The sequence below is a fragment of the Macaca fascicularis genome, chromosome X (assembly GCF_037993035.2).
Source record: "Macaca fascicularis isolate 582-1 chromosome X, T2T-MFA8v1.1".
In the NCBI taxonomy this organism is placed as follows: Eukaryota; Metazoa; Chordata; class Mammalia; order Primates; family Cercopithecidae; genus Macaca; species Macaca fascicularis.
The window spans coordinates 40,653,181-40,678,773 of NC_088395.1; the positions used below are offsets into that span (position 1 = coordinate 40,653,181).

Genomic DNA, 25,593 nt, shown 5'->3' on the forward strand with positions numbered 1-25,593 from the left:
TAATTATCAATTTGTTTCTTAAAGTCATTTTTGTGGGTGTGGAGTGTTACCTCATCATAGCTTTAATTTGTATTTCTGTGATGGCAAATAATGTTTGAATACCTTTTCTGTGCTTATTGGCCACTTGGACATCCTATTATGTGAAATGACTTGAATCTTTTACCTATTTTTAAAACCAGATTGTCTACTTTTTTTTTTTTTTATTGATTCTTTCTAAGCTATCTTAAAGAAATTATAGAATTCAGGCTAACTCATAAGCTACAAAATCATGTATTTGCCCATACTGTTTTATCCAATAATGTAGAATGTACCTTTATGTTTGGAAATGTAAGCCATACTAACTTGTTAATTAAAACTATGATATTCATAAACTTTTATATTTTCTTCCTTTCCTTTCTCATGGACTAGCTTATACACTAAAACAGCATTTTACATAAAAGAAGAAAAGCTACCTGCTAACATCAAGTAAAATGTACATGAATCCCTTTATGAACATTTTTTTCTCACAACTGTCTTATCAGGGAGATGAACAGTTTACAAATAGAAGCATTGCACAGATATCCGATAAGCAGAAAAAACTGAAAACTGAAAATGCTCAATAAAAGGCTCAATCTTTAGGAGTACATAAAGCCAAAGCCACCGACTAAAGACATTTAACCATGGCAGATGAATATTCTTTTAAAAGGATTCTGACTTGGTATTAAGTGTCAAACTTTTTAACTTAAAAACAAAACAAACAAAAAGGCTCTACCTACAGGTTGAATACAGAGCAAGAAAAAGCAGAAAATTCCTCAAGTTTTCCCAAAGTGACAAATCATTCTAACTTTTCTAGAATATCCTAACCTTTGGCCAATCTACCCACATCTAATCCTTCTGCCTTAGCTTGCAACTATTTTCCTAGTTAGAAATCTCATGTTCAGTATGAAATGCTACTGGGTGTATAGAGCTCTTAGCCAAATCAGAGTATCTAATAAACTAGCGCTGCAGGCTCTCACTGTGTCAAATTATGATTTTTTTCAGTAACAACAGCACTTTGGGAGGCCAAGGCAGGCAGATCACCTGAGGTCGAGAGTTTGAGACCAGACTGACCAACATGGAGAAACCCCCTCTCTACTAAAAATACAGTATCAGCCGGGTATGGTGGTGCGTGCCTGTAGTGCCAGCTACTCGGGAGGCTGCGGCAGGAGAATCACTTGAACCTGGGAGGCGGAGGTTGCGGTGAGCTGAGATCACACCACTGCACTCCAGCCTGGGCAACAAGAACAAAACTTCATCTCAAAAAAAAAAAAAAAAAAAAATCATTATAGAGGGGCCAATGAACAACTTATCTTGGGAGACAGAGAGAATAATGGACCACATTCTCCCTCCATTCCCCCTATAACATTGGCCCTGCTACGGCCATGGTCATGAGATAGCCCATCTCAGTTACTTCTTTCCCCCAAAGGATGTGGCTCATTCCCTGCTCCATATCAGGTACAGGAAAAATAAAAAATGCAAGAAAGTGGCTTCCACAAGGAAAAAGCTGCTCTGATATCCGCTGGGCCAAGGTACTTCTCTCCCATGGTGGCCCAGCATCCTCAGAGGGCTAGTATCTCATCTGAGTCAATGTCTGTCACAAGAGTGCAGCACCTTGGCTACACAGAGACATTCGCATAGGCCTTTACTGAGCTTCCCTGTTCTACATGAAGGCCAAGAAGGGAAACAGTGAGAAGGCAAGTAACCCTAAATAGCTGCCAGGAACAACAGAGCTTCCAAAAAACCCTCCTTCTAGTAAGAATCTAGTATTTTTTCAAAGATTTAAGCACTGGAAAGTTGTAGTCACTAAGTAGCCAGACCAGAAGCTAAGCAATAAAATAAGCTAAGAGGATTCTCTGCACAATGCTGGTTTCAAGCAATGCTATTCATGAAAGCTTCTGGGTGAGAAGCAGTGAGCTATTTTGTAAACCAAAACTAAAGGATGTGCCAAAGAGCCTTGCCTAGAGGCTATGTGCTCATATACAACTAAAAATGGAGCCCCTGAAGACTCCAGCCCAGAGTCTACAGCCTCAATGAGGATTTTTCAGACTAGGGAGTCACACAGGACTGTTGAAGGGCTAAATGATCACTGTTCACCTTCTATTTCAGGAGGGTCTGTGAGAAAACAATGGCTGGCCTAGGGGCCTGTTCAACTCTCAGACATGTGAAGGTGACAGGACAGAACTGAAAGCTCTTATGGTTCTATGATGTGGCTTATCCAAATGGTCTGAGGACAGAACCCTGAAAATTTGTCCACCTATTCTCTGTAGCAGTCCCTACTGAACATCGCTAGACATTTAGTCCACTGTGCTCTACTTTAATAGCATCTGTCCTTCAAGACAAGGTGAGGAAACTCTCTCAAAGATCTCACATCCTGCGGATGATATTTCCATCCCTGGAATCATATAACATCATTTTAAGTGCGTGAATGATCTGAGATTAATGCTGTTTCCAACACTATTCATTTCTTGTCACTGGAAGTCTCCTCCTCACCTCCTTCTGTAACTCATTATTTCATAAGTATTTCCTGGGCATCTCGGGCCCACCAAGGACCTCCTTGTCTTTGATGCCTATAGAACCTGTGAAGTTACAGAAATGTGATACCACTTGGAATTTTGGCTAGATATTACCTGTTGCTGGGGTGGTGGCTGGAGCTGCGATATTAAAGAATCCATCATATCTCCTCCTATAGGAGAAGGGGGATTATCGTCCTCATTTACAGACCTTCTTCGAGCATCCTGATTGCTGTCAACAAACATATTCAGGAACGTCTACGGATATAAACAGGTAAAAATTAGATTATTTTACCTAACATTATTAGCAAAACATTTTAAATTATTTAGAATATTTAAACAGAAACATAGTATGTTGATCCTTGAAGATCATTACTAGGACAACCTAGAAGAAATATTGTTAATTTTGAAGCTGGAAACTAAGGAAAACAGTTAACAAAAACAGCATCTAAAAAAAGGTCATATCAACTAAGAAATACTGTGTGAGCAAAAAGTTGAAGAAAGAAGTACATCCTGGCACCTCTTACCATCAGATCATAATATTTTCTTATTAACTTCTAATCCAGAAATGGGGGTAAAAAATGAAAAGCATATTGGCCATAACTTGGAAAATTCCCCAGCTAGTGAGCGCTCTCACTTTTTAAACTAGAAAATATGAAAGGAAAACTGAGTAAAAAACGATCCAATTTTTTCCTTTTTTATATTACATGATTTAATCTTGAACCATTAAGAGTGGGACAGCCTTGTTTTTATATATTGTCAAAACTGAGCAAGGCTATCAGAGTTTATGTTTCAAGCACAGATTCTCTTTAACACTCCTTACATCCCTAGTATTCTATCATAAGCTTATCAGAATCACTAGAGAGCTATTAAAAGTCCAAAGTGGGCTGAGCACAGTGGCTCATGCTTATAATCCTAGCACTTTGGGAGGCTAAGGTGGGAGGATCCCTTGCGAGACCAACCTGGGCAACAATGGCAAAACCTCATCTCTACAAAAAATACAAAAATCAGCCAGGCATGACAGTGCACACCTGTGGATCCAGCTACTAGGGAGGCTGAGATGGGAGGACTGCTTGAACCTGGGAAGTTGAGGCTGCAGTGAGCCGTGATCCCACCACTGTGCTCCAGCCTGGGCAACAGAGCGAGACCCTGTCTCAAAAAAAAAAGTCGACAGTCTACTTTTAATTAAAGATGATGGGCTCACAACACACACTGCATTCTTTCCCCACTAAAACTACTGGAAAAAAAATTTTGAAGCAATAAGTAACAAAGACAAAAAGAATGGGAAAACAGAAAAAACAGCAATACATCCTGGAGGCTGCAAAGCAGATGGTTTAGTAGCAACTAGAACCATCCAATGTGAGAAAGCTGTATCCTAAGTAAGCTGTGGGGAAAGCCAAGAAGCAAACTATTTCCATCCAGATCCCCGAGACACTTTGGAACTGGCAGTATCAGGCACTGATATGGTTTGGCTCTGTGTCCCCACCCAAATCTCATCTTGAATTTTAATCGAATTATAATCCCCATATGTTGAGAGAGGGACTGATTGATTGGATTATGGGGACAGTTCCCCCCAGGCTGTTGTGATAGTGAGTTCTCATGAGATCTAATGGTTTTATAAGTAGAAGTTTCCCCTGCTCTTGCGCTTCCCCTTTACCTTCCACTACAATTGTACATTTCCTGAGGCCTCCTAGCCATTCTTTCTGTTAAGCTTGTGGAACTGTGAGTCAATTAAACCTCTTTCCTTTATAAATTACCCAGTCTTGGGTAGTATCTTTACGGCAGTGTGAAAACGGACTAATATGGGTACCTTTGGAAGTGGGGATAAAAGTGGGACTAATAACAGAAGGACTAAGTGAAAGTCTAAGAGACACTTAGACCCTCCCAGATCCTCTGCTATTCTCACTGAGCTGGGTTGATCTCTTCCACCCTGGAGGAGGATCTCTGACTTGAGGGACGCCAAGATCAATTGAGAGAAGGACTACCATATAAAAAATGGGGATCAAAGTCTACATAAATTTGAGAATACTCGTTTTCTCATTTGACTTTCCCAATATTGAGAGCCAGATGCATACCATCTATGCAGAAGATTTGGATACTTCTGTCTTGGTACTCACACCAGTCCAACAAAAAGACCTAAAGCTACTGATATCAGGAGTTTCCCAAAGAAATGGCACAAGGAGATCATCCTGCAATAAAGACCACAGTCAATAAGTCTTACCTTTAAATAAGAGCAGGGAGTTAAGAATCGCTTAACATTTGAGGAAAGACACTAATATAAAAGAAATCAATACCACACCCCCACATACACAAAAGCAAGGTAAATAAAATAGAGATTATGTAGGATAAAAAGAAGAAAAAGTAATGTTGTCATATAATAGAATGTTTAAAATAAACATTTTGAAACAAAAAAAGACCTTTTGAAAAAAATTTTTAAAGAATGGCCAAAATAAAATATTGATAGAAATAAAAAATAGAGGGATAAGAGGAAAAAAGTGAGGTATCTCCCAGAAACAAGAGACCAAAAAAAAAAAAAAAAACACAACAGAAGAAATAAGAAAACTAGAGGACAAGTCCACAATGCCTAGCATCAGAACACTGGGAGTACCCAAACGAGCTAACAGAGAAAACAACGGAGATGAACAAAGAAATAGTGCAAGGAAATTTCCCAAAGCAAAAGGATGTAAGTTTTCAGACTGAAAGAGCCCAGTCAAGTCACATAATGTTCAACAGTGTGAACTCATTACACATCTCAATAGTCACAATGCAAGCTACGAGACAATGAAGTAGTATCTTCAAAATTTTTACAGAAAATGATTGCAACCTAGAGTTCTTTACCTAGCCACTTCAGTTAGATGAGGGTAAACTAAAGATGCTTTCAGGCATACATGATTTCAAATTAACTCTCCACCCACCATGTACCTTCTCCCAGTAATCAAAACAATGAAATAAACTAAGAAAAAAAACAAGGGGCCCACGACACAAGGCATGCAACATGCAACATAAAAGAGAAATAGAGGAATCTCCCTTTTCATCCTTTTGCAGATTCCTAAGTGAAAACTGTGTAGAAGGCCCAGACTGCTATCAGTTAAAATTGGAGCAGGTCAGAGGCCTATTGAAGAGATTTCTTCAAGATTAAATCAATAAGGTATCTTGATATGTTTGAACATACTAAAAGGAGTTATATAAATAGGAGAGAGTTTAAGGTTAATTAGTGATAGGTACTATAGAGAAAGTGAAACCAAAAAAGACCCAATTAATATTCCCAATAAAATAAAATGTTGAGCAAGACAGGAAAAATAATCATAGTAAGCTTGGTTGCAGCAATGCTTACATATTCATAACAGTGTAAATGCTGAAAAATAATCTAATCAAAATTGCTACCTAACCATGTTACCAAGATAGGAGGAAAGGCAAATGTGTTTATGTACTGAGAGCAGCCTGGAAGGAGGAAGGCACACATAAAAAAGAATTTAATAACAACTAAAGCCTGGGCAACATGACAAAATCCCATCTCTACAAAAAATACAAAAATTATCCGGGTGTGGTCCCTGCTACTGGGGAAGTTGAGGTGGTATGGTGGGAGGACGGATTTAGCCCTGGTGGTTGAGGCTGCAGTGAGCCATGATCATGCCACTGCACTCCAGCTTGGAGGACAGAACGAGATCCTGTCTCCAAAAAAAAAAAAGAAAACAGAAAAAAAAAAAAGAATGCTCATCAACCAAAAAGTAAACAAATAGCAATGTAGGCATTCTACTTAGAGATAAAGATATAAATACCAAGATAATCAGCTATATAAGAATTGAAAACAGGGCATCTGGGGAGCAAGAAAATGACAAGAGTGAATTGCAGGAGACTATTTTTCAAATCAAGCCTTTTAGATTTATTTGACTCCAGACAAAAAACACATACAACTGAGCTATCACATCAGTTAACCACTCTGGCAGTTGTAGTCCAGGAACTTACATTTTTAAAAAGCATCAGGCCAGGCACAGGTTACTGTGATCCTAGCACTTTGCGAGGGTCCAGGACCTTACATTTTTAAAATGCATCAGGCCAGGCACAGATTACATCACGCCTGTAATCCCAGCACTTTGGGAGGCTGAGGCAGGTGGATTACTTGAGGTCAGGAGTTTGAGACCAGCCTGGCCAACATAGTGAAATCCCATCCCTACTAAAAATGCAAAAATTAGCCAGGTGTGGTGGCACATGCCTATAATCTCAGCTACTGGGGAGGCTGAGGCAGGAGAGTCACTTGAACCCACATGGCTGAGGTTGCAGTGAGCCAAGATCATGCCACTATACTCCAGCCTGGGTGACAAAGTGAGACTCTGTCTCATAAATAAATAAATAAATAAATAAGCATCACAGTAGAATTGATGACCAAATCTTTTCAAAAATCAATGATAAAAACTACTTTTAAAGTTCCAAAGACCAAATACAACTCTTTTTAGTATCTTCATCCTACTAATCAGAAGGTAAGAATGTAAAGAAAAATATTTTAATCATCTCATACACATAAGCACGGCACTTTATGAGAACTTCTAGCTCCTTCAGAATGAAGTTATAGAGATGATGAATTAACACTGCTACTTATATTAAATTTAAACAGGAATTTGTTGCTTTTCCCCATTATTTCCCCATCAAAGAAACTATTTTAGAGATAATTTTTATGTTTACTCATGTTATAACACTAAAGTCTGTTACCTTTAGTCCTGGTGCAGGATAGAAACCTTCAACTAATTTGCTGTTATCAAAAAGACTATAGGCACCATCCCGTATTGCCACAACACCTCGACTCCGGCAGTATATATCGATGCAATACATGTTCCTGAAGGCCAGTCTGATGTGGGTGGATGACTGTGGTAGAATGGAGAAGCACTGGTAGGCAGTGTTGGTTCTCTGGGTCAAGCCCAACATGGGCACAGTGGGGAGTTTGTTGATGGCATTTAATGGAGCCTGAGTATCAAACAGTACCTAAAAGGAACAAACACAGTGAGAGCAGCCAGTTTCTGTACAAACGTTAAAACCTCAGAATTTTCAGTGTATAAATGTCAAAAACAAGACAATGTCCTTCTGGCAGATTCCATAAAACATCCCCTTGAAGAGAATGCAAACTAGATCACTGGGTCCACATTGAATCAAAGAAAATTCTCAAAGAAGTGTTCAAGATATAGAAGACAAAAGTTATCAGCCTTAGTCATTAAAGACAAGTCTCCATGATCTTTTGAAGAGTTTTGCCTGAGACACTAAATGCGGTTTTGTTTGTTTGTTTGTTTTTTAAGACAGGGTCTCATTCTGCCACCCAGGCTGGAGTGCAGTGGCACAATCATGGCTCACTGCAGCCTTGACTTCCCCAGGCTCAGGTGACCCTCCCACTTCAGCCTCCCAGATAGCTGGGACTACAGGCGTGCATCGCCACACCTGGCTAATTTTTGTATTTTTATAGAGACAGGGTTTTGCCACATTGCCCAAGCTGGTCTTGGACTCCTGAGAACAAGCAATCCTTTCGCCTTGGCCTCCCAAAGTGTTGGGATTACAGGTGTGAACCAGCACGGCTGGCACACTAAGTCTTATTTTTAGACAGAAAATAAACTTAATTACCTGTAATAACTGAACCACATTTGGTGTTTTGTTGAACATTTCTTGAAGCTGATGGAGAATGGTATTGTGACAGTTACTGCAACCTGAGTTTGGGCCAACAGTTCCCAAAGAAATGTGGAATTTTTGATGGACTGAATTCCATTGGATACTAATCTAAATGAAAAAGATTACATGTTTCAGAAACTGAGAAAGTAACAGATTCAAGTAGGGGGAAAAAAATGTTAAAAGTAAGGCAAAATGCCAAAAATCTAAAGGAGATTTTTTTTTTTGGAAAACAAGCAATAAAATAAGACTGGATTCAAACTCCAGATGTGCTAATATGTGTTAATATTGAAAGTACATTCCCTGACCATGTGTTAGTCCTCTTTTACTAAATAAAACAGAAAGGCGCTAAAACAACTTTATTAAACTTTATTTGAAAATTATCATTAGTTTTTCTTTTCATTTTTCTCTTGAACTAAAGAAGAGTCACACTCTTGGTACCATCAACTAAGGAGCACTGTCATAAAGGGGAAGGGTGCCACTCTGAACACAGATACATTTGGTTAATAGATTTTAAAAAGCTCAAGTAACCTGACATTACTTGACGTAGAAGTCTAGAGAGAAACCAGTTGGCTGCATTTTTATACTACATTTCTAGGACTTTACATGTGAGGTGGGAAAAAAATAAAGAACTACAGATTACAGGAAATACTTCAAGATTAAGATGAAACAATGTTAACATTCATGTGCCCAAAAGCAAAAACATCCCATATTGTTATAACCACTCATACATAATTTTCCTTACAATAATCACATTGCCAAGCAAATCTGTAATCAGTGAAGAAAAAAATACAAACACCATCAGTACATTACCTTATCCAAATTGCTTCAACATCATATACCCCATCACAGGGTTATTATTTTTGTTTTCAATTTTAAAGAGTTAAGCATTATAGTATACTATATTTATAGCCACAAGCATTTAAAATTGACCATTTTATCCCTAACTTTTACTTGAGCTCTTACTTATATTAAGGTAATTTTCATGTTTTTTTAATTCTTGATTTTTAAAAAATTCATAAGACAGGAACTTCAGCATTTCAATCAGACTTACTGAGCTTCCCTTGGTGGTTCCATAACACAAGATAAGTTTGCGGTAATTATAAACACGAACTTCTGAGAAAATATTTAGATGAGCGGGTATGTCTAAACCGAAGGAAACAAAAAGGAGATTAATATTATACATGTAAAATTTTAAAATATAAATTTGAATAAGACGGCATTTTGGCAATATTATATGCCCAGACAGGTCTCTAGTTAAGTAACTTAGTTTTAAAAAAAGCAACAGCATAATAAATAATATGCTTCCATTTCTACAAAAGGGGGCAAGGGCAGGTGAGATACACTGAAGCAGTCTAGCATAGTGGTTAAAGGGTTCCAATTCCAACTCTGCCACTCACTAGCTATGGGACTTTATACAAAGTTCTTGGTCTTTGCAACTTGTTTTCTTCTGTAAAATGAGGAATAATACTCACCTCATGATTGTGATTGTGAAGACTGTGAAGATAACTCATTTGTTAACACAAGCAAACTGTTTATAATATTGTATGGCACACAGTAAATAAGCACTATTATTATGATACAGTACACCTGTGTGTAAAATTTTTGCAAACAAAAGAAACTTAACAGTGGTTGTCTTTAGGGGAAGGAAATTGAAGTCTGAAGTGAAAGGAACACTTAAGTTTTATTAGATATACTTTTGATTTTTTTGCTTTGAACACTGCATGTTTTACTTCTTCAGTTAAAAAAAAAGGGTATGGACTTTTTTTTTTTTTATTATTTATTTAAAAAGGAGATTATCTCTACATGTACCTGGTAGAGAACGTGCAAATTCCAACACACACTCATATAATCGTGCAATGCTATTCCAGTCATTAAGAAACATTTCAACCACTTTTCTACCACCAACAGGCTCAGACAACAGATTTTCATATGTCAGGTAAACGTGCCGGGATGGGCCTACAGGATTAAAAGAGAATATTAATAGTAACCGATACTAAAAAAATCCAGAAATATGCAAAGACAAAATGTGTGAAACATCTCACCTTGCTCCCTGGTAGAAGTGCCATTAAGTGGACAATTTGCAAACACTAACTCTGCTACCCAAGTGCGGTTATTTCTACCTTGTAATCGGAAAGTGCAATCAAGAAGACAGCGGTCCAGAGCCTTTTGGGTTTCCTCACTTATACCCTTACAGGGAGGAATTCTGGTGATAAAAGACAGCATATGAAATACACTTTACACAGACAAAGCGCAATGTACACAATGACAGACAGGGTATGACATTAGAGCTTCAGTTCAAACTCCACTTCTAGATACCTTCTGCCAAGGCAGGAAGCAACTCACAGCAATTAATAGTATTTAATCCATTTCCATTCACATCAATATGGATTAGAACTCTCATTTTAACAGTGATGTTTGTCTTTATTCATAATTTTGTTCTTTAAAAAAGACTACAATTCTACAGAATGAAAATCAAGAACACTGGTTTTCTACAAAATCTATCTAGAACATCCTCAAGGAAAAGCTAAGGGGAACAAATCCTTATAAAACCACTCTTTGAAGACAGGATGATACAGTACAAACAATAAGGGCCTTGGAGTCAGAGACCCACATTCTAACTCTGACTCAGCCACATTTAATGTCTCTGAATTTCCCAATTACAAAATAGAGATGAAGAATTACTTTATGTGTCATTGATGAAGAAAATGAAAGTGCTTATGGTGGCTGACACAGCAGGTATTCATATGTTTTGTTTTTTAAGAGATGGAGTCTTGCTGTGTTGCCCAGGCTAGCCCTGAACTCCTGAGCGATCCTCCCACCTCACCCTCCCAAGTAGCTGGAATTACAGGTGCACACCACCAAGCCTGGCCCCATGTATGTTAATTCTCCCTTGCAGTAAAACCAAATCTTGGTCACTGACTGAATAACCATGATAAAATTCCAGGTTCATTATCCCCACTTTACCACCTCCTCCTCTGTAGAGGTAACCCTTATTTTCATAGACCTTTACATGTATTAACTCGTTTAACATACATATTGTCACACATACATCACATATACAAGAGGAATGTATTAGCTTGGTTTCTTAAAATACCTACCTATCCATTTTCTTTCTACAGCTTTACAAACTATCTCATTGGTCATAAAACATTATGAGGTAATATATTTTAGCTATTTATGAGTTAATTTCAGTAAGAGATAAAATAACGAGATATTATAGGCCGGGCGCGGTGGCTCACGCCTGTAATCCCAGCACTCTGGGAGGTCGAGACGGGCGGATCACGAGGTCAGGAGATCGAGACCATCCTGGCTAACACGGTGAAACCCTGTCTCTACTAAAAAATACAAAAAACTAGCCAGGCGAGGTGGCGGGCGCCTGTAGTCCCAGCTACTCCGGAGGCTGAGGCAGGAGAATGGCGTAAACCCGGGAGGCAGAGCTTGCAGTGAGCTGAGATCCGGCCACTGCACTCCAACCTGGGCAACAGAGTGACACTCTGTCTCAAAAAAAAAAAAAAAAAAAAAAAAGAGATATTATTTAATTATATATAACCTTTACCTCATACAGAAGGTGGTTAATTCTCAGATTTGGTATAATAAATATCTATATTGAGGCAAAAAAAACCCAACAAATATAATTGGAATTATGGAATCTTGGTTCAGACCCCTTAATTCAGAATATAACACCTAGAACAAAGTTTCTCAGTCTTGGCAGGATTGGTATTTGGGGCTGGAAAATCCTTTGTTGTGGGGTGAGGGGGCTGTTTTGTGCAGCCCAGGTCTCTACCAACTAGGTGCCAGTAGCACTTCCTACTCCCTCTTCTCAGTAAATGATCAAAAACATCTGCAGACATTGCCAAAAGTCCCCTGCAGGGCAAAACTGCCCTGGGGTGGAGAACCACTGACCTGGAATAAACAACTTGAGAGCAAAAAACAGATTGCATGTGCTAATTAAAACTTCTATCACAGCTCCTCTTCAATATACAGCTTTTGAAGTTTTTCAAAAGTTAATCTTTCACACTGTATAGTTTTTATCACTACCAGAAAGATTTTGTGCAACTACATTTTGGGTAGTTATTACAGAAATTGCATACACTTATCTGTTCTTCAACTTGACAGGTATACTGATGACTTGCCTGCCCTTACCCCTCACAACACAGCCCTCCCCATAGGAATTATAAAGCAGCCAATTCAGACAGATTTTTAAATCTCAAGTTTGAAAATATAAATGCAGTACATTATCTTCCTTTCAAATAAAACAGGTTTTTCACAAAATCTATCTAGTTAGAAAAGGAAAGCACAGAAGCCAGTATGTGTTCAAGTGAGAACTAACATTAGTGTAAGCCTCTTTTCCATTTATGCTCTTAGGGACAGCAGAACCCTGAAAGTGCATTGTATATCACTTCAATCTGTGAAGCAGATACAATGAGCTCTACCTCAAGGCACCCGTAAAATAGTTACTTGCTTTTAAGGTTATGAATGGAACAGAATGAATAAAAATAAACTGTAACTTTTATCTTCCCAGCATGATCATGTGAGGGGGAAAAAAATAACAACCCAAAACCAGGTTCCCCAAAAGGAAACCTGACAAAATTGTTACAAACTTAAAATACTGCAAAATACTACTATAGTAGCCAAAAATTAAGAACCGTGGAAGATATTTTCTGGACAATGGATTAACCTATCTGAAAAGTTTTACCAATTCAAAAATGTTTGCTTTACACAGCTGCTCCTAACCAACTTTTCTCCTGTACTTCTCAGTATTAAACAAATTGAGGAGCCAGGTTATGGTCTTTTATGGTCTGGCAGATGTGTGTTAGCTTTGTTGTGAGGGCTTTTACAAACATCATTAACCCCACTATGGCCCTGCAGTGCAAAAGCAGGGAGATCACTGAAAGTACTAGCAAAAGCAGCATGAGTGTGCCTAAAAGGAAAGTGAAGAGGTTTTTATAAAGACTGTACACGTGTGTGAAGGACAAGCTGGGCCGCACAACTTGCAAAAACAGAGCTGTGCCTGTGCATTATCAGCATAAGCTATAGGAGGCAAAGACACACAATGGAGGAAATGAAAAACCCTCGTGGGTGTGGCCAGAGGACCTTTACTACTGCGCATGACTGTGACATGAGTTCAACGAGAAGGTGGGAAGTTTGCTGAAGTGTTCAAAACTAGGCACCATGAGCATGCCGCTCTCAAAACTTGTGTCCCAAGCCTGATTTGGGTTATAGGATCAAGGTTCTTGAATTTGCACAAGGCAACAGGTCCATGAACCATAGCAACTGAAGAAGTTTACCATGATACATTTGATACTATGATTGCAGAGATGCATCAAGGAGGCCTGCTCAATACATTTTCAAGGAGATAAAGTAGAACAAGAACAGAATGTATTTTTGGCAGAGAAGGAAAGTGTGCCAATTTCAAAGCTTTGAAGTATCAACTCATATTCATATTCAATATTAATATATCCAGGACTAAAAGCTTGTTACAAGAGTTTCTGAAAATAAATGCATGAGTCCAATTCCATACTAACTAGGTCTATATAGGATTTTAATAAAATCATGTTGAGACATTTATTATTTACTTTTTCCTTCTTCACTTCTATACCCTACTCCAACAATGGACAGCACTTACTGGACAAACAGTTATCTTTAACATATCCATTTATGTATATTTTCCTTTACATTTTAAAATAAAGAAAACAAAAGCCAGGATTAAAGACTTTAAGAGTTATTATAAAATGAAGCTAAAAAAATATAAAGTACTTCCTTCCTAGGTAGGACTCTTATACATTCCCTTGAGTTCAAGAAGAAAGGAGACTGAAATTTCTCTTGTAAAAATGCCGAGAACAAGATATTATGCAAATTATCAACTTATCTACAGGTGCCAAGAAGAGTAAAAAGAAAAAATAATAACCTATATTCAAGGCAAAGCAATTCAAAACCAAACGCAATTGAAAGTATTGCATTTTCTTACTGATTTCCATTATAAGACTAGTTCTCTCTCTCCTGAAAATGTTTTTGTAGAAATGGTGTTAAGATAGCCTGGAAGAGGAACTATTCTAGTTCCTCAATTCTGTGGTATCTAAAGGGAGCACTAATGACACATGGGTCATGTGACACTATTTGCTAGCTCTACCTTCCACAGAAACAGATTCCTATATAACAAATGGTAAAGCCCCATTGCTCAAATTGCAGAGCTGCTATGTCTTAGCAGACAGAGGAATTCAATAAATAAAAATTGCTTATATAATTTATATCATTAAGCAACACCTGGGAAACAATAAAGTGTACCTCTCCTTTGCAAAGAAATCTGTTTCCTGGACCAAAAAGGTTGATCTCTTAGATGGTATTCTGGCTATGCAAGTCCATACTGGGTCACTTTATAAAGCACATGTACCACATTAGCTTTACTTCTAAGCATCCTTTGGCTCCTCGTCCTTTGTCCATTAGAACTAAGCCCTATGCCCATTTCCTGCATATTCTTTCCTGGTGATATAATTTACTACCCCAGCTCAATTACTATCACCATGGTGATGACTTTATCTACTTCTCCTTCCCAGATCTGTTACCTGAGCTTGAAACACATGCCCAAAGGGTATTCAGGCACCTTAAACTTAGCAAAGTCCGTTCAAACTCACATCTTTGGTGTCCCTTATCTCAGAAAACACTGCCACCATCCATCATTTGCCCAAGATAAAACCAAGAATCATCTTTGCCACTTTCCCCTCTTTCTCACCTTCAACACCAATCTAATCACAACTCGTGAATACTTTCTCTCCTAACTTCTTGTGGAACGTACCCTGCTCTGAGCTACCAACAACTCTAATGTGAACCATTTCACCAACTTCATTACTTTAGTCTTGTTCCCCTTCAATTTATTCTCCATATTGCTATCAGGTTGAGCTTTCAAAAACACCTATCTAATGATGTCAGTTTTAGCTTAAAATCATCTGATAGCTTCTTAGTGCCATTAGGATAAAACCTAAATTGTTGAAGGACATTTACATAGGCCTAAAGGATCTGATCAATTCCTGCTTACATTTCCAGCCTCACTTCTCCCATCTCCTGCCATGCCGAACTCCTTTCAGCACAAAAATGCCAAGCTCTCTCTTCCCTCTAAGCCTTCACATTAGCAGTTATCCCTCTGGTTAGGACCTCCACTACCTCTGCCCCACTTTCCTTATTCTCACCTCTCCTTCAGTCCGAGTACAACTGGTACCTCCTCAGGGATACCCTTCCTGACTTCTGAACTAGCCCATATTCCTCTGCTTTATGAACCGACAGCATTCTGAGGGGATGTCAGAATTCAAGCCTGACACACAGTCACACTCAATATATATCTGCTGAATGAAAAGACATCCAAAAATACCAAGTGAGGCCAGGTGCAGTGGCTTATGCCTGTAATCCCAGCACTTTGGGAGGCCGAGGCAGGTAGATCACTTGAGGCCAGGAGTTCGAGACCAGCCTGGCCAACATGGCAAAACCCTGTCTCTACTAAAAATACACAAAAACTAGCCGGGCATGGTGGTGTGCGCCTGTAGTCCCAGCTACTTGGGAGATTGAGGCACAAGAATTGCTTGAACCTAGGAGGCGGAGGTTGGGAGGTTGCAGTGAGCCAAGATTGTGTCACTGCACTCCAGTCAACCTGAGCAAAAGAACGAGATTCTGTCTCAAAACAAACAAACAAACAAAACAAAACAAAACAAAACAAAACAAAAAAAACAAGTGATGCTGGATTGCCACTCCATAGATTAAAGGGAATCTTCCCCCAGACCCTAGTAACTCTATGCAGAAATCCACAACACCCACAGGTTCTGAACACTGCTTTATGTTGTCTCATGGAAGAGAAGCAGCTTTCAGAGTGTGACTGCAACATATGGCACCAAGTGAAACACATGACAGGGGCTTACTTTAATAAGCGAATTGCATGGCTGAAGCCATCACCTTCCACTTGCACTCCTTGATGTGGAATCTCCAGATTGGACAACTAGAAAGAAAAAAGCAGAATTATATCAGACCACCAATTTTACAAAAACAACTACCATTTCTAAGTACTACAGTCTCTATTCTTGTGGCACGTTATAGGGCCATTCTTTCCCCAAGTTACAACGTATTAGGCATGAGTATTATCCCCATCATTAGATTTCCTGGGAAACTATACAAAGTCCAGTGGAACTCAAAGCTGTCCCAGAGCATCTAGTTTAAGAAACACCTCCACAAGTGGCAAATATTCAAAATTCAGGAGATTAGTCTAATTTTTGCAGTGAGCCAAAAGTAATCTAGAATCAATTTTAGTAATTCAAGAGGCCACTACAAAATAAGAATGGTTTTCTCGTGTAATTCTATACTGTTTGTTCAAAACAATGTTTGAGTCACTGTCGTAGCTTATTTCTAAACAATATTTTTTAGTTTACAACTCTTCTGAAATATATTTTTAAGAATTAAACTACTTCCTATGTGAAACCCAAGAAAAGACTTCCAATTTGTGCATTTACCCAATGACATCTCTTTCCCAATTAAAGGATTCAGAAAGCAAATTAGAAAGATAAATGCAGAGATAGTGCCTGAAACCCTATCCATGGGACTGCAAGTAATTACAGTATGCCAGAAAGTCATCTGATCTAAAGAAATGCTTGCCTTTGGCAGATATTCCCAGGTCTTGCATGACAGACTATTTATATCTACCATGTTCTGGAAAGGATTTAAGGAAGTTCCAAGTATTTAAGTGAGCCCCGCTCTTTGGGCCTGGGAAAGGGAAAGGTTTAGAAAAATAGCTGCTACCAGATAGGAAGTAGGGGTTCAGATTCAAAAGGAAATGAAGTGTGGGCCAGCTCAAAAATGCTGCTGCTATTCTACCAATCAGATATATAAACATCCGGCCGGGTGCGGTGGTTCACACCTGTAATCCCAGCACTTTGTGAGGCCGAGGCGGTCGGATCACCTGAGGTCAGGAGTTCAAGACGAGCCTAGCCAACATGGTGAAACCCCATCTCTACTAATACAAAAATTAGCCAGGTGTGGTGGCACATGCCTGTAATCCCAGCTACTTGGGAGGCTGAGGCAGGAGAATTGCTTGAATCGGGGAGACTGAGGTTGCAGTGAGTCGAGATCGCGCCATTGCACTCCAGCCTGAGTGACAAGAGTGAAACTCCATTTAAAAAAAAAAAAAAGATATATAAACATCTCTTATAAGATTAGATTTAGTTTTAGTTAGTCACATCTCAGCCTAAATTACTTTAAGTAGAAAATGTGCTTGCTTTTATGTTTAACATAGCTAGAATGTTCACTGAGAATAAAAAGTAGGTAAGTTTTTAAGAGTTTGAGTTCAATAGAGCACTACAGAATGTTCATCTGTGTCCCATATGTGCAGCAAGTATAAGAATACAGAGAAGGTGGAAAGAGAGGACGTATGTCTACAGTCATTAACCTACGTAGGCCTACAAAGACGCACATTTTTGCAAATTCTGGCCTGTGGGTAGGGAAGAGAGGATATAAATGCACTGCTTTGCCCCAGCACCATATATCCATCTTCCCTTCCCACTGCAAAGGTAGTTAACTGAATGACATTCATATAATCAATCCAAATAACACAATAAAAGAGTCCAAGAATACAGTCAATTACATAGGAAACATGGACACACTACAGTTTAGGAGCTAAGGCCAGTATCCAGATAAGAAGACATTCATCAAGCTCACAGTTCTAGGAGCTGGGTCATCAAGGACAAGAGTATTTATTTTAGGTGCCTGTTTCTAGGCTTGGGTTTCTCTCTGGGCTCTTTACAATTTCACACCTTATCCTCTGCCTGCAGATCCCAAAGTCCTGTAAAGCAGGGGTTGGCAAACAACAGCTCATGAGCCAAATCCAGCCCACTGCCTGGATTTTCTGTTTGTTTGTTTGTTTTGAGAAGGAGTCTCGCTCTGTCGGCCAGGCTAGAGTGCAGTGGCATGATCTCGGCTCACCGCAACCTCCGCCTCCCAGGTTCAAGCGATTCTCCTGCCTCAGCCTCCCGAGTAGCTGGGATTACAGGCCCCCGCTACCATGCCCAACTAAGTTTTGTATTTTTAGTAGAGACGGGGTTTCACCATGTTGGCCAGGTTGGTCTCAAATTCCTGACCTCAGGTGATCTGCCCACCTCGGCCTCCCAAAGTGCTGGGACTACAGGCATGAGCCAAAGCGCCTGGCCCACTGCCTGCTTTCGTAAATGAAGTTTTACCATAACACAGCCATGCTCATTTGTTTAAATATCAGCTCTGGCTGGTTCACACTACAACAGCAGATTTGAGTAGCTATAACAGAGACCACTTGACCCACAAAGTCTAAAATATTTATATTTGGCTCTTTAAAGAAAAAGTTTCCCAATCCCTGTTCTAAAGCATGAAAGCTATTTTCAACAAATCTTCCCAAGGCCATCATCATCAGCCCAGCTGAAAAAGTCCATTTCCACATTTCCAGGTCTCTCCTTCATTCACAATAACTTACAGAGGAGGGGATTCTTACAAAACATAAAACTTTAAACTACAGGGAAATAACTGGGGTTTTAGTGTATCACTTTTGAGCGGCTACCCATCCTTGGCCAAACTCCTTTTTGGAAATACAAAAAATGCAGGTCTGTTACCTCCCTTTCATGTTTGAGGATTATATTGGATATCACAACTGCATATTCTTTAAAGGCACTAATTCTGCATAAATCTATTGCTTCTCCCATGTGAGAAAAGTAAAAATTTAGTTTAATATTCTTTCTGATCTGCTTCTTAGAAAGGATCCCAGTTTTACTAGGGCTTAAGCAATATACATGGCTTTACCAACTCAAAAATAAGCCACCCAGCTATCAACTAACCGTCTCTAATAGCCTTAAACAATGCTCCTACTAAGAGGTATAAAAGTAAAATGTTAATTCTTAAAAACTGTCCACTTGTTTTTCTTTCTTTAACTTTTTAAATAGAGATAAGGTCTTGCTATGTTGCCCAGGCTGGTCTTGAACTCCTGAGCTCAAGCAATCCTTCCACCTTGGCCTCTCAAAGTGCTGGGATTATAGGCATCAGCCACTGCACTCAACCTGTCCACTTTTTCTTTTATCCTTTTTTTTTTTTTTGAGACAGAGTCTTGCTCTGTTGCCCAGGCTGGAATACAGTGGTGCAATCTTGGCTCACTGCAACCTATACCTCCCGGGTTCAAGCAGTTCTCCTGCTTCAGCCTCCCAAGTAGCTGGGATTACAGGCATGTGCCACCATGCCCCAATTATTTTTGTATTTTTAGTAGAGACAGGGTTTTACCATGTTGGCCAGTCTGGACTCAAACTCCTGACCTCAAGTGATCCACCCGCCTCGGCCTCCCAAAGTGCTCGGTGTGAGCCACCGTGCCCAGCCCTGTCCACTTTTTTTAACTGGGAAAAATTTACATTCAATTTCCATAAAGAGCAGAAGACCCAGAATCTGGAATCAGAGAGATGAAATAATTCAAGCCATGTTTTACATGTATACCATAAGATGCTATGATTGTAACCCTACCACTCTGAACAGGATCACAAACATTCTGCTTTTCCTAGTGGAATCTATATATACCCTGAGCAACACATTTTAAAAACTACTCTTTCATTTGGGGTATTCAGAACTGTTCCAAAAAAATTACCTCCAACCGAAGTCCTACAAATGGCATATTTGTATCACACATAGCGACAAAGTGAGCTAAAACTTTATTGAAGGCACACATTTCTCCTGATCGTTTTGTTTTCTTGGATTCTACTGGACATGGATCATCAGACAACTAGAATTTAAGTAAAGAACACAAACAGGTAAAAAAAAAAAAAAGTACATGTGATACAATTCATTAAGATAGTTAAAATACTGGAAGAAAGCTCAGGGTTAACCAAAACAAATGTTATTGTATTTACCGAGTAAAGGGGATACTGACCAAAACACTAGTAATTTATTAGTAAATATTTTGTGTTTAACAAGTTATCTCATGGAAAATGGTGGACAATTATTTAATTAAAACAGAAGCATTTTCAAGAAAATGTAGACAATTGTTACTTAAGCCTTATTGCTGCCTCGTCTCTTAAAAACCGTATCTTAGTTCTTTCTCATATTAAAAATGAGTAAAGAACACAACCAAGTTAACACACACAAATTCTGTGCTCATTTTCATATGGAATCATACCTTGCGCTTGGCATTGGTTCTGGTCTGTTTCCCGGTTTTTGTACGAAAAACCAAGTCCTGGATGTTTTCCTTGAACTGCTGTAGCAGCAATGCCATTGCAGGACTGTCTTCACGATCTGCAGCATTCACAGACATAAAGTAGTACTTGTACGACAGTTGTGTGGGTTTATTGGGAACCTCCAACATCTCCACAACCTAAAAATCCCAAAAAGAAATAAGACTCAGAGAAATAAGAAGTGTCAGATATTTTCCTCTGTACATCATCAAGTAAGGCTCAGAATTATAAATCTAATGTAGATGTCTTAAAAAAAAAAAAAGATAAAAAGAGGTTAAATCAATCGTATCAAAAAAGAGCATTCCTAGTAAATACATAATTTGTTTTCCAAAAAGTAGATGAGACCAAAGAAGAATGATAAAAGCAAAAGCAACCATAAAGTATAACAAATGGGGCATTTAAACTATTATGTGTTAGGTGTTCTTGATATTCATACCTCAGCTTTTAAATTGAAAATAAAAAATTATGCCTAAATCCAATAGGTCTGTGATATGGTTTGACTTTGTGTCCCCACCCAAATCTCATCTTGTAGCTCCCATAATTCCCTTGTGTTGTGGGAGGGACTCGGTGGGAGATGACTGAATCATGGGGCGGGTCTTTCCTGTGATGTTCTCATGATAGTGAATGGGTCTCACGAAATTTGATGGTTTTAAAAATGGGAGTTTCTTTGCACAAGCTCTCTCTTTACCTGCCACCATCCACGTAAGCTGTGACTTGCTCCTCCTTGCCTTCCGCTGTGATTGTGAGGCCTTCCCAGTCACATGGAACTGTGGGTCCAATTAAACCTCTTTCTTTTGTAAATTGTCCAGTCTCAGGCATTTCTTTATCAGCAGCGCGAAAACAGACTAATACAGTCTGCTAGATTTTCTAGAATGGTATCTATTTTAAATTGCTCTGCTGCCTCCCTTAACCACTCAAACATCCTAAAAATTCCATTATTAAGGCAGAGAAAAATGACAACCAACCCTCATACTTGGAAATATGTAAAAACAAACCCTAATTTTTCAACTGAAAAATATGGTCACTGTGAGGGTAACAATACTGACAGTTAACACTGATACAAAGCTTAATATGTGCCAAGTATTGTCCCAATACTTCACAGATGCTAACGTATTTAATCTTCCTAATAACCCTGTGAAGTAGGTTTTTTCGTTTATTTGTTTTGAGACAGAGTCTCACTCTGTCAACCAGGCTGGAGTGCAGTGGCACAATGTCAGCTCACTGCAACCTCCGCCTCCCAGGTTCAAGCGATTCTTACGCCTCAGCCTCCCAAGTAGCTGGGATTACAGGCGTGTGCCACTACACTAGGCTAATTTTTTGTATTTTTATTAGAGGAGGGGTTTTGCCATGTTGCCCAAGCTGGTCTCGAACTGCTGACCTCGGGTGATCCGCCCGCCTAGGCCTCCCAGAGTACTAGGATTACAGGCATGAGCCACCGCAACCAGCCTATCTTTATTTTTGCGATGAGGAAACTAAGGCACAAAAAAAGCAAGTTACTTGCCCAAGGTCACACATGTAGTAAGTGACGGACTCATGCTTTGATTCCAGAAGTTTGGCTCCAGAGGCCTTGCTCTTCCTACTATACCTGCTTACTGTTTCCAAGGTGTAGCTAAAATTTAAGAAAAGTCCCTAAATACTTTAGTGACAAAAGTAAGTGCCATTAGGAAAGGCTCCTGACCAACACACATTCTTTCCCATCTCTCTTCCTGCTTCCTTTCTCCCTTGCTACCCCTCCTCCCCACACATACTCTTCAGGAAAGCATCACACTGATGAGGTACCTCAGGAAATGTTAAAATTAAAAGTCAAATGGCCATTTATTTCACCAAAGAAGATAGGATGAGCACATGAAAATATGCTCAACATCTTCAGCCATTAGGGCAGTGTAAATTAGGCCTACGATAAGACACCACTACATACCTATCAGAATGGTTAATATTTTTTAAAAATTCTAATGACTAACTGTTGGTAAGAATGAGGAGCAACTAGAACTCTCATACATTGCTGGCTGGAATGCAAAATAGTACATCACTTTGGAAAACAGCTTGCAGTTTTCTACAAAGTTAAACACACATTTACCGTATGACCCAATAATCCCACTCCTAGTTACTTATCCAAGATGAAATAAAAAATGACAACTTATGCACACACAAAAATCTATATGCAAATGTTTAACAGCTTTAGTCACAATTGCCCCAAACTGGAAACAACCCCAATGTCCTTCAATGAGTGACTCATTAAACACAAACTGTGGTACTCCCACACCATGGAATGCTACTCTGCAACAAAAGGAAGAAACTATTATATACACAACAACACAGATGAATGTCAAAGGCATTATGCTGAGTCAAAGAAACTGGACAGAAAAGGCAAACCTATAGAGACAGAAAACAGGCCAGTGATTACTAGTTGGAGGGGACTGATCATAAGGGGTATTGTGAGGGAATTTTGGGGTATAATGGATCTGTTCTGTGTCCTCAGATGGAGGCTACACAACTGTATGCATTTATCAGAACCCAGGCTAAAAAGTCTGTATTTTTACTTTATGTAAATTATATCTTAATAAAGCTAACCAAAAAAGAAAGGTAAAATGGCAGAAACACATTTAAAGGGAGATCAATTGCAGCAAGACTTTCCTCTGTTCTTCTTAATGTCCATGGTAGTAGTTCTTTCCACTTCCATGAACATATCTCCCCTAAGTGATAAATCTAGAGGACGAGGAGTAATCTACATTCAGTTTTGGTCTAAACCATGTGAAACAAATTATTGCTTTATAATAGATCACTGGTCACTGACATTAAAGCCTGGTTGTTTGTTGATGCTAAATGTCAGAAAATAATAAATTATAACCATTTTTATTTTATTTTGTGCATGGCTGATTATAAGAGATCTTTGTATGTTCATGGGTTTCGCTATGATGCATGTATTCTGTATTATCATTTCACATGTAGACCAAGCAAGCTCACTGAGAACTGAAACAATAGTCTTTTGTTGTGGGCCAAATCTAGTTCTACAGCTGCTGTTTTAAAATTCAGAAAAAAGTAAAATTCAGATCAATGACTCATTAGTCTACATAAGTATCCCGAGCTTAAGATATGTTAGCCTACACATGGTGTCCTTTTAAAATAGTATCTTTTAAAAGTACAGGTCAAAACCTTAAAAAGTTCACTCCTATTACTTTCAACCAACAATCTTGAATTAAAATTTTTATTTTTATTTTATTTTTGTAAGAGACGAGGTCTCACTATATTGCTTAAGCTGATCTCAAACGTCTGGGCTCAAGTGATCCTCCTGCCTCAGCCTCCCAAAGTGTTAGTTTTACAGGTGTGAGCCACCACACCTGGCCTGAATTAATATTTGTAAAACATAGATCCTTAGCCAACACATCTACTTGGTATACTTGGTATATATACAGAAATTTCTTTTTTTTTTTTTTTTTTTCTGAGACAGAGTCACCCAGGTTGGAGTGCAATGGCGCCATCTCGGCTCACTGCAAGTTCCACCTCCTGGGTTCACGCCATTCTCCTGCCTCAGCCTCCCAAGTAGCTGGGACTACAGGCACCTGCCACCATGCCTGGCTAATTTTTTGTTTTTGTATTTTCAGTAGAGATGGGGTTTCATCGTGTTAGCCAGGATGGTCTCCATCTCCTGACCTCGTGATCTGCCTGCCTCGGCCTCCCAAGTGCTGGGATTACAGGTGTGAGCCACCACGCCCAGCCAGAAATTTCAACAAGCAGGAAAATATATTCAGAATGAGCTCATATTTCAAATTATTGCAAATTTAAACTAATTCAAAAATAAAGAAACTAGAAAACATACAGAAACAGTGAAAAAGGAATAAGAGAAGACCTCACTGTGCACTAAAAGGAACACATACTCAATAAAAAGAAAGATGCCTTCAATCAATGAAGGATGAAAAAATAAAGCCAATTCAGCCAGTCCATATTTGAAAGGTTTCACTATACAAGTTAATATTCAAGTCAAACAACTTTATTTGACATCAAAACATCACCAGACCTTTACAGGAATTGCTCTCAAATTTTTTATTCTTACAGAGATGTCTCATTGCAATCAAAGACTAGGCCTCATGACAGGACAGACCCTAGAGTGAGGGATAGGGTTATACCTTATGTTCCCCAACTGAGACATGACATTCCTCTCTCCCCCATTTCTAACCCCCTGGGTTGAGAATCACTATATGAAAGTCAAATATTCAATAAAATTCATTGGCAAGTTAAATAATAAGTCATTTAAGATACTAACAGAATTACTAAACTTGATCACTCCAAATCACTCCTTTGCATACTTACAATGTAGTATTGTGGAAGGCGGGTAAGTTTAATGAACAGTTTATTCTTAGAAAGGTTTCCAATAGGATGAGTTGAGTAATTGGAAAGCTGCAATGTTTCACTGCTTATCGTAGGCAGATGTTTTATAGACTGCTTGCAACGCTGCTGTCCAAGCCAAAACCTGAATTTAAAAGTGATAATCCACATCAAATCTCAGACTTTTCTGATTATCTGTGTGCTATCGATTTACGAATGATTAAAGATCATTAAAAAAAACAATTAATTGAAATTTAACTGAACTAATAAAAGGACACATGGCCATAATGACAAATCATTTCTTCATAGTTTTGCATTAGACCGTCAATTCTAGTTTTAGTTTAAGAAGTTTAAACCACAATGTGAATGATCTTAGTTATAAGGTAGAATTAACTATAAGGATGAGATACTATATTAGTTTATTATAAGGAGTGACAGATTTCCTATAGTTTAAAGACAGCATCAACTAATCTCAATATTCTTTATATAGCCCCAGTTTTTAAATTGTGTATGTGTGAAGTGTGTAGTATACCTAGCAGGTCCCAGTAGTATTAACTACCTTTGTTCCCACAAAGGTAAGCTGCCAGATTTCACTGATGTTTTTAATATAGTACTCCCCTTATTCCTTGTATGTGATTATCTATCCTTGAAACTAGGATACCATATAATATGTAAAAAAGGGATAAAATGGCTGGTTCACAAACTCCACTGATGCATAATGAAACTACAGAAAACAAGAATTTTCACAGCAGCATAACAATGCCACAACATCCCAGCTCATATCAGCAGCCTTGCCTTGATGAATAGGGCAAAGACCAGTTTGGGTGCTGATACATTTGTGTGGCAAGTTGCATGTGGTACAAACTGTATACCAGTCATGTGCAGTA

General features: G+C 38.7%; 1 protein-coding gene across 3 annotated transcripts in view; it reads right to left on the reverse strand.

Annotated features, from left to right (window-relative positions):
- Positions 1-25,593, reverse strand: part of MED14 (mediator complex subunit 14) — an 85,884-nt gene that overhangs the window by 22,468 nt on the left and 37,823 nt on the right. For all 3 annotated transcript variants that reach the window (XM_065537929.1, XM_065537928.1, XM_005593315.4), the window contains exons 13-22: positions 24,692-24,851; positions 20,329-20,523; positions 19,801-19,935; positions 16,082-16,158; positions 10,220-10,380; positions 9,987-10,133; positions 9,229-9,320; positions 8,133-8,285; positions 7,236-7,505; positions 2,646-2,786 (exon numbers count right to left, since the gene is read on the reverse strand). In XM_065537929.1, coding sequence (XP_065394001.1) covers positions 2,646-2,786; positions 7,236-7,505; positions 8,133-8,285; positions 9,229-9,320; positions 9,987-10,133; positions 10,220-10,380; positions 16,082-16,158; positions 19,801-19,935; positions 20,329-20,523; positions 24,692-24,851 — 1,531 coding nt within the window. The remainder of the gene's footprint in view (positions 1-2,645; positions 2,787-7,235; positions 7,506-8,132; positions 8,286-9,228; positions 9,321-9,986; positions 10,134-10,219; positions 10,381-16,081; positions 16,159-19,800; positions 19,936-20,328; positions 20,524-24,691; positions 24,852-25,593) is intronic.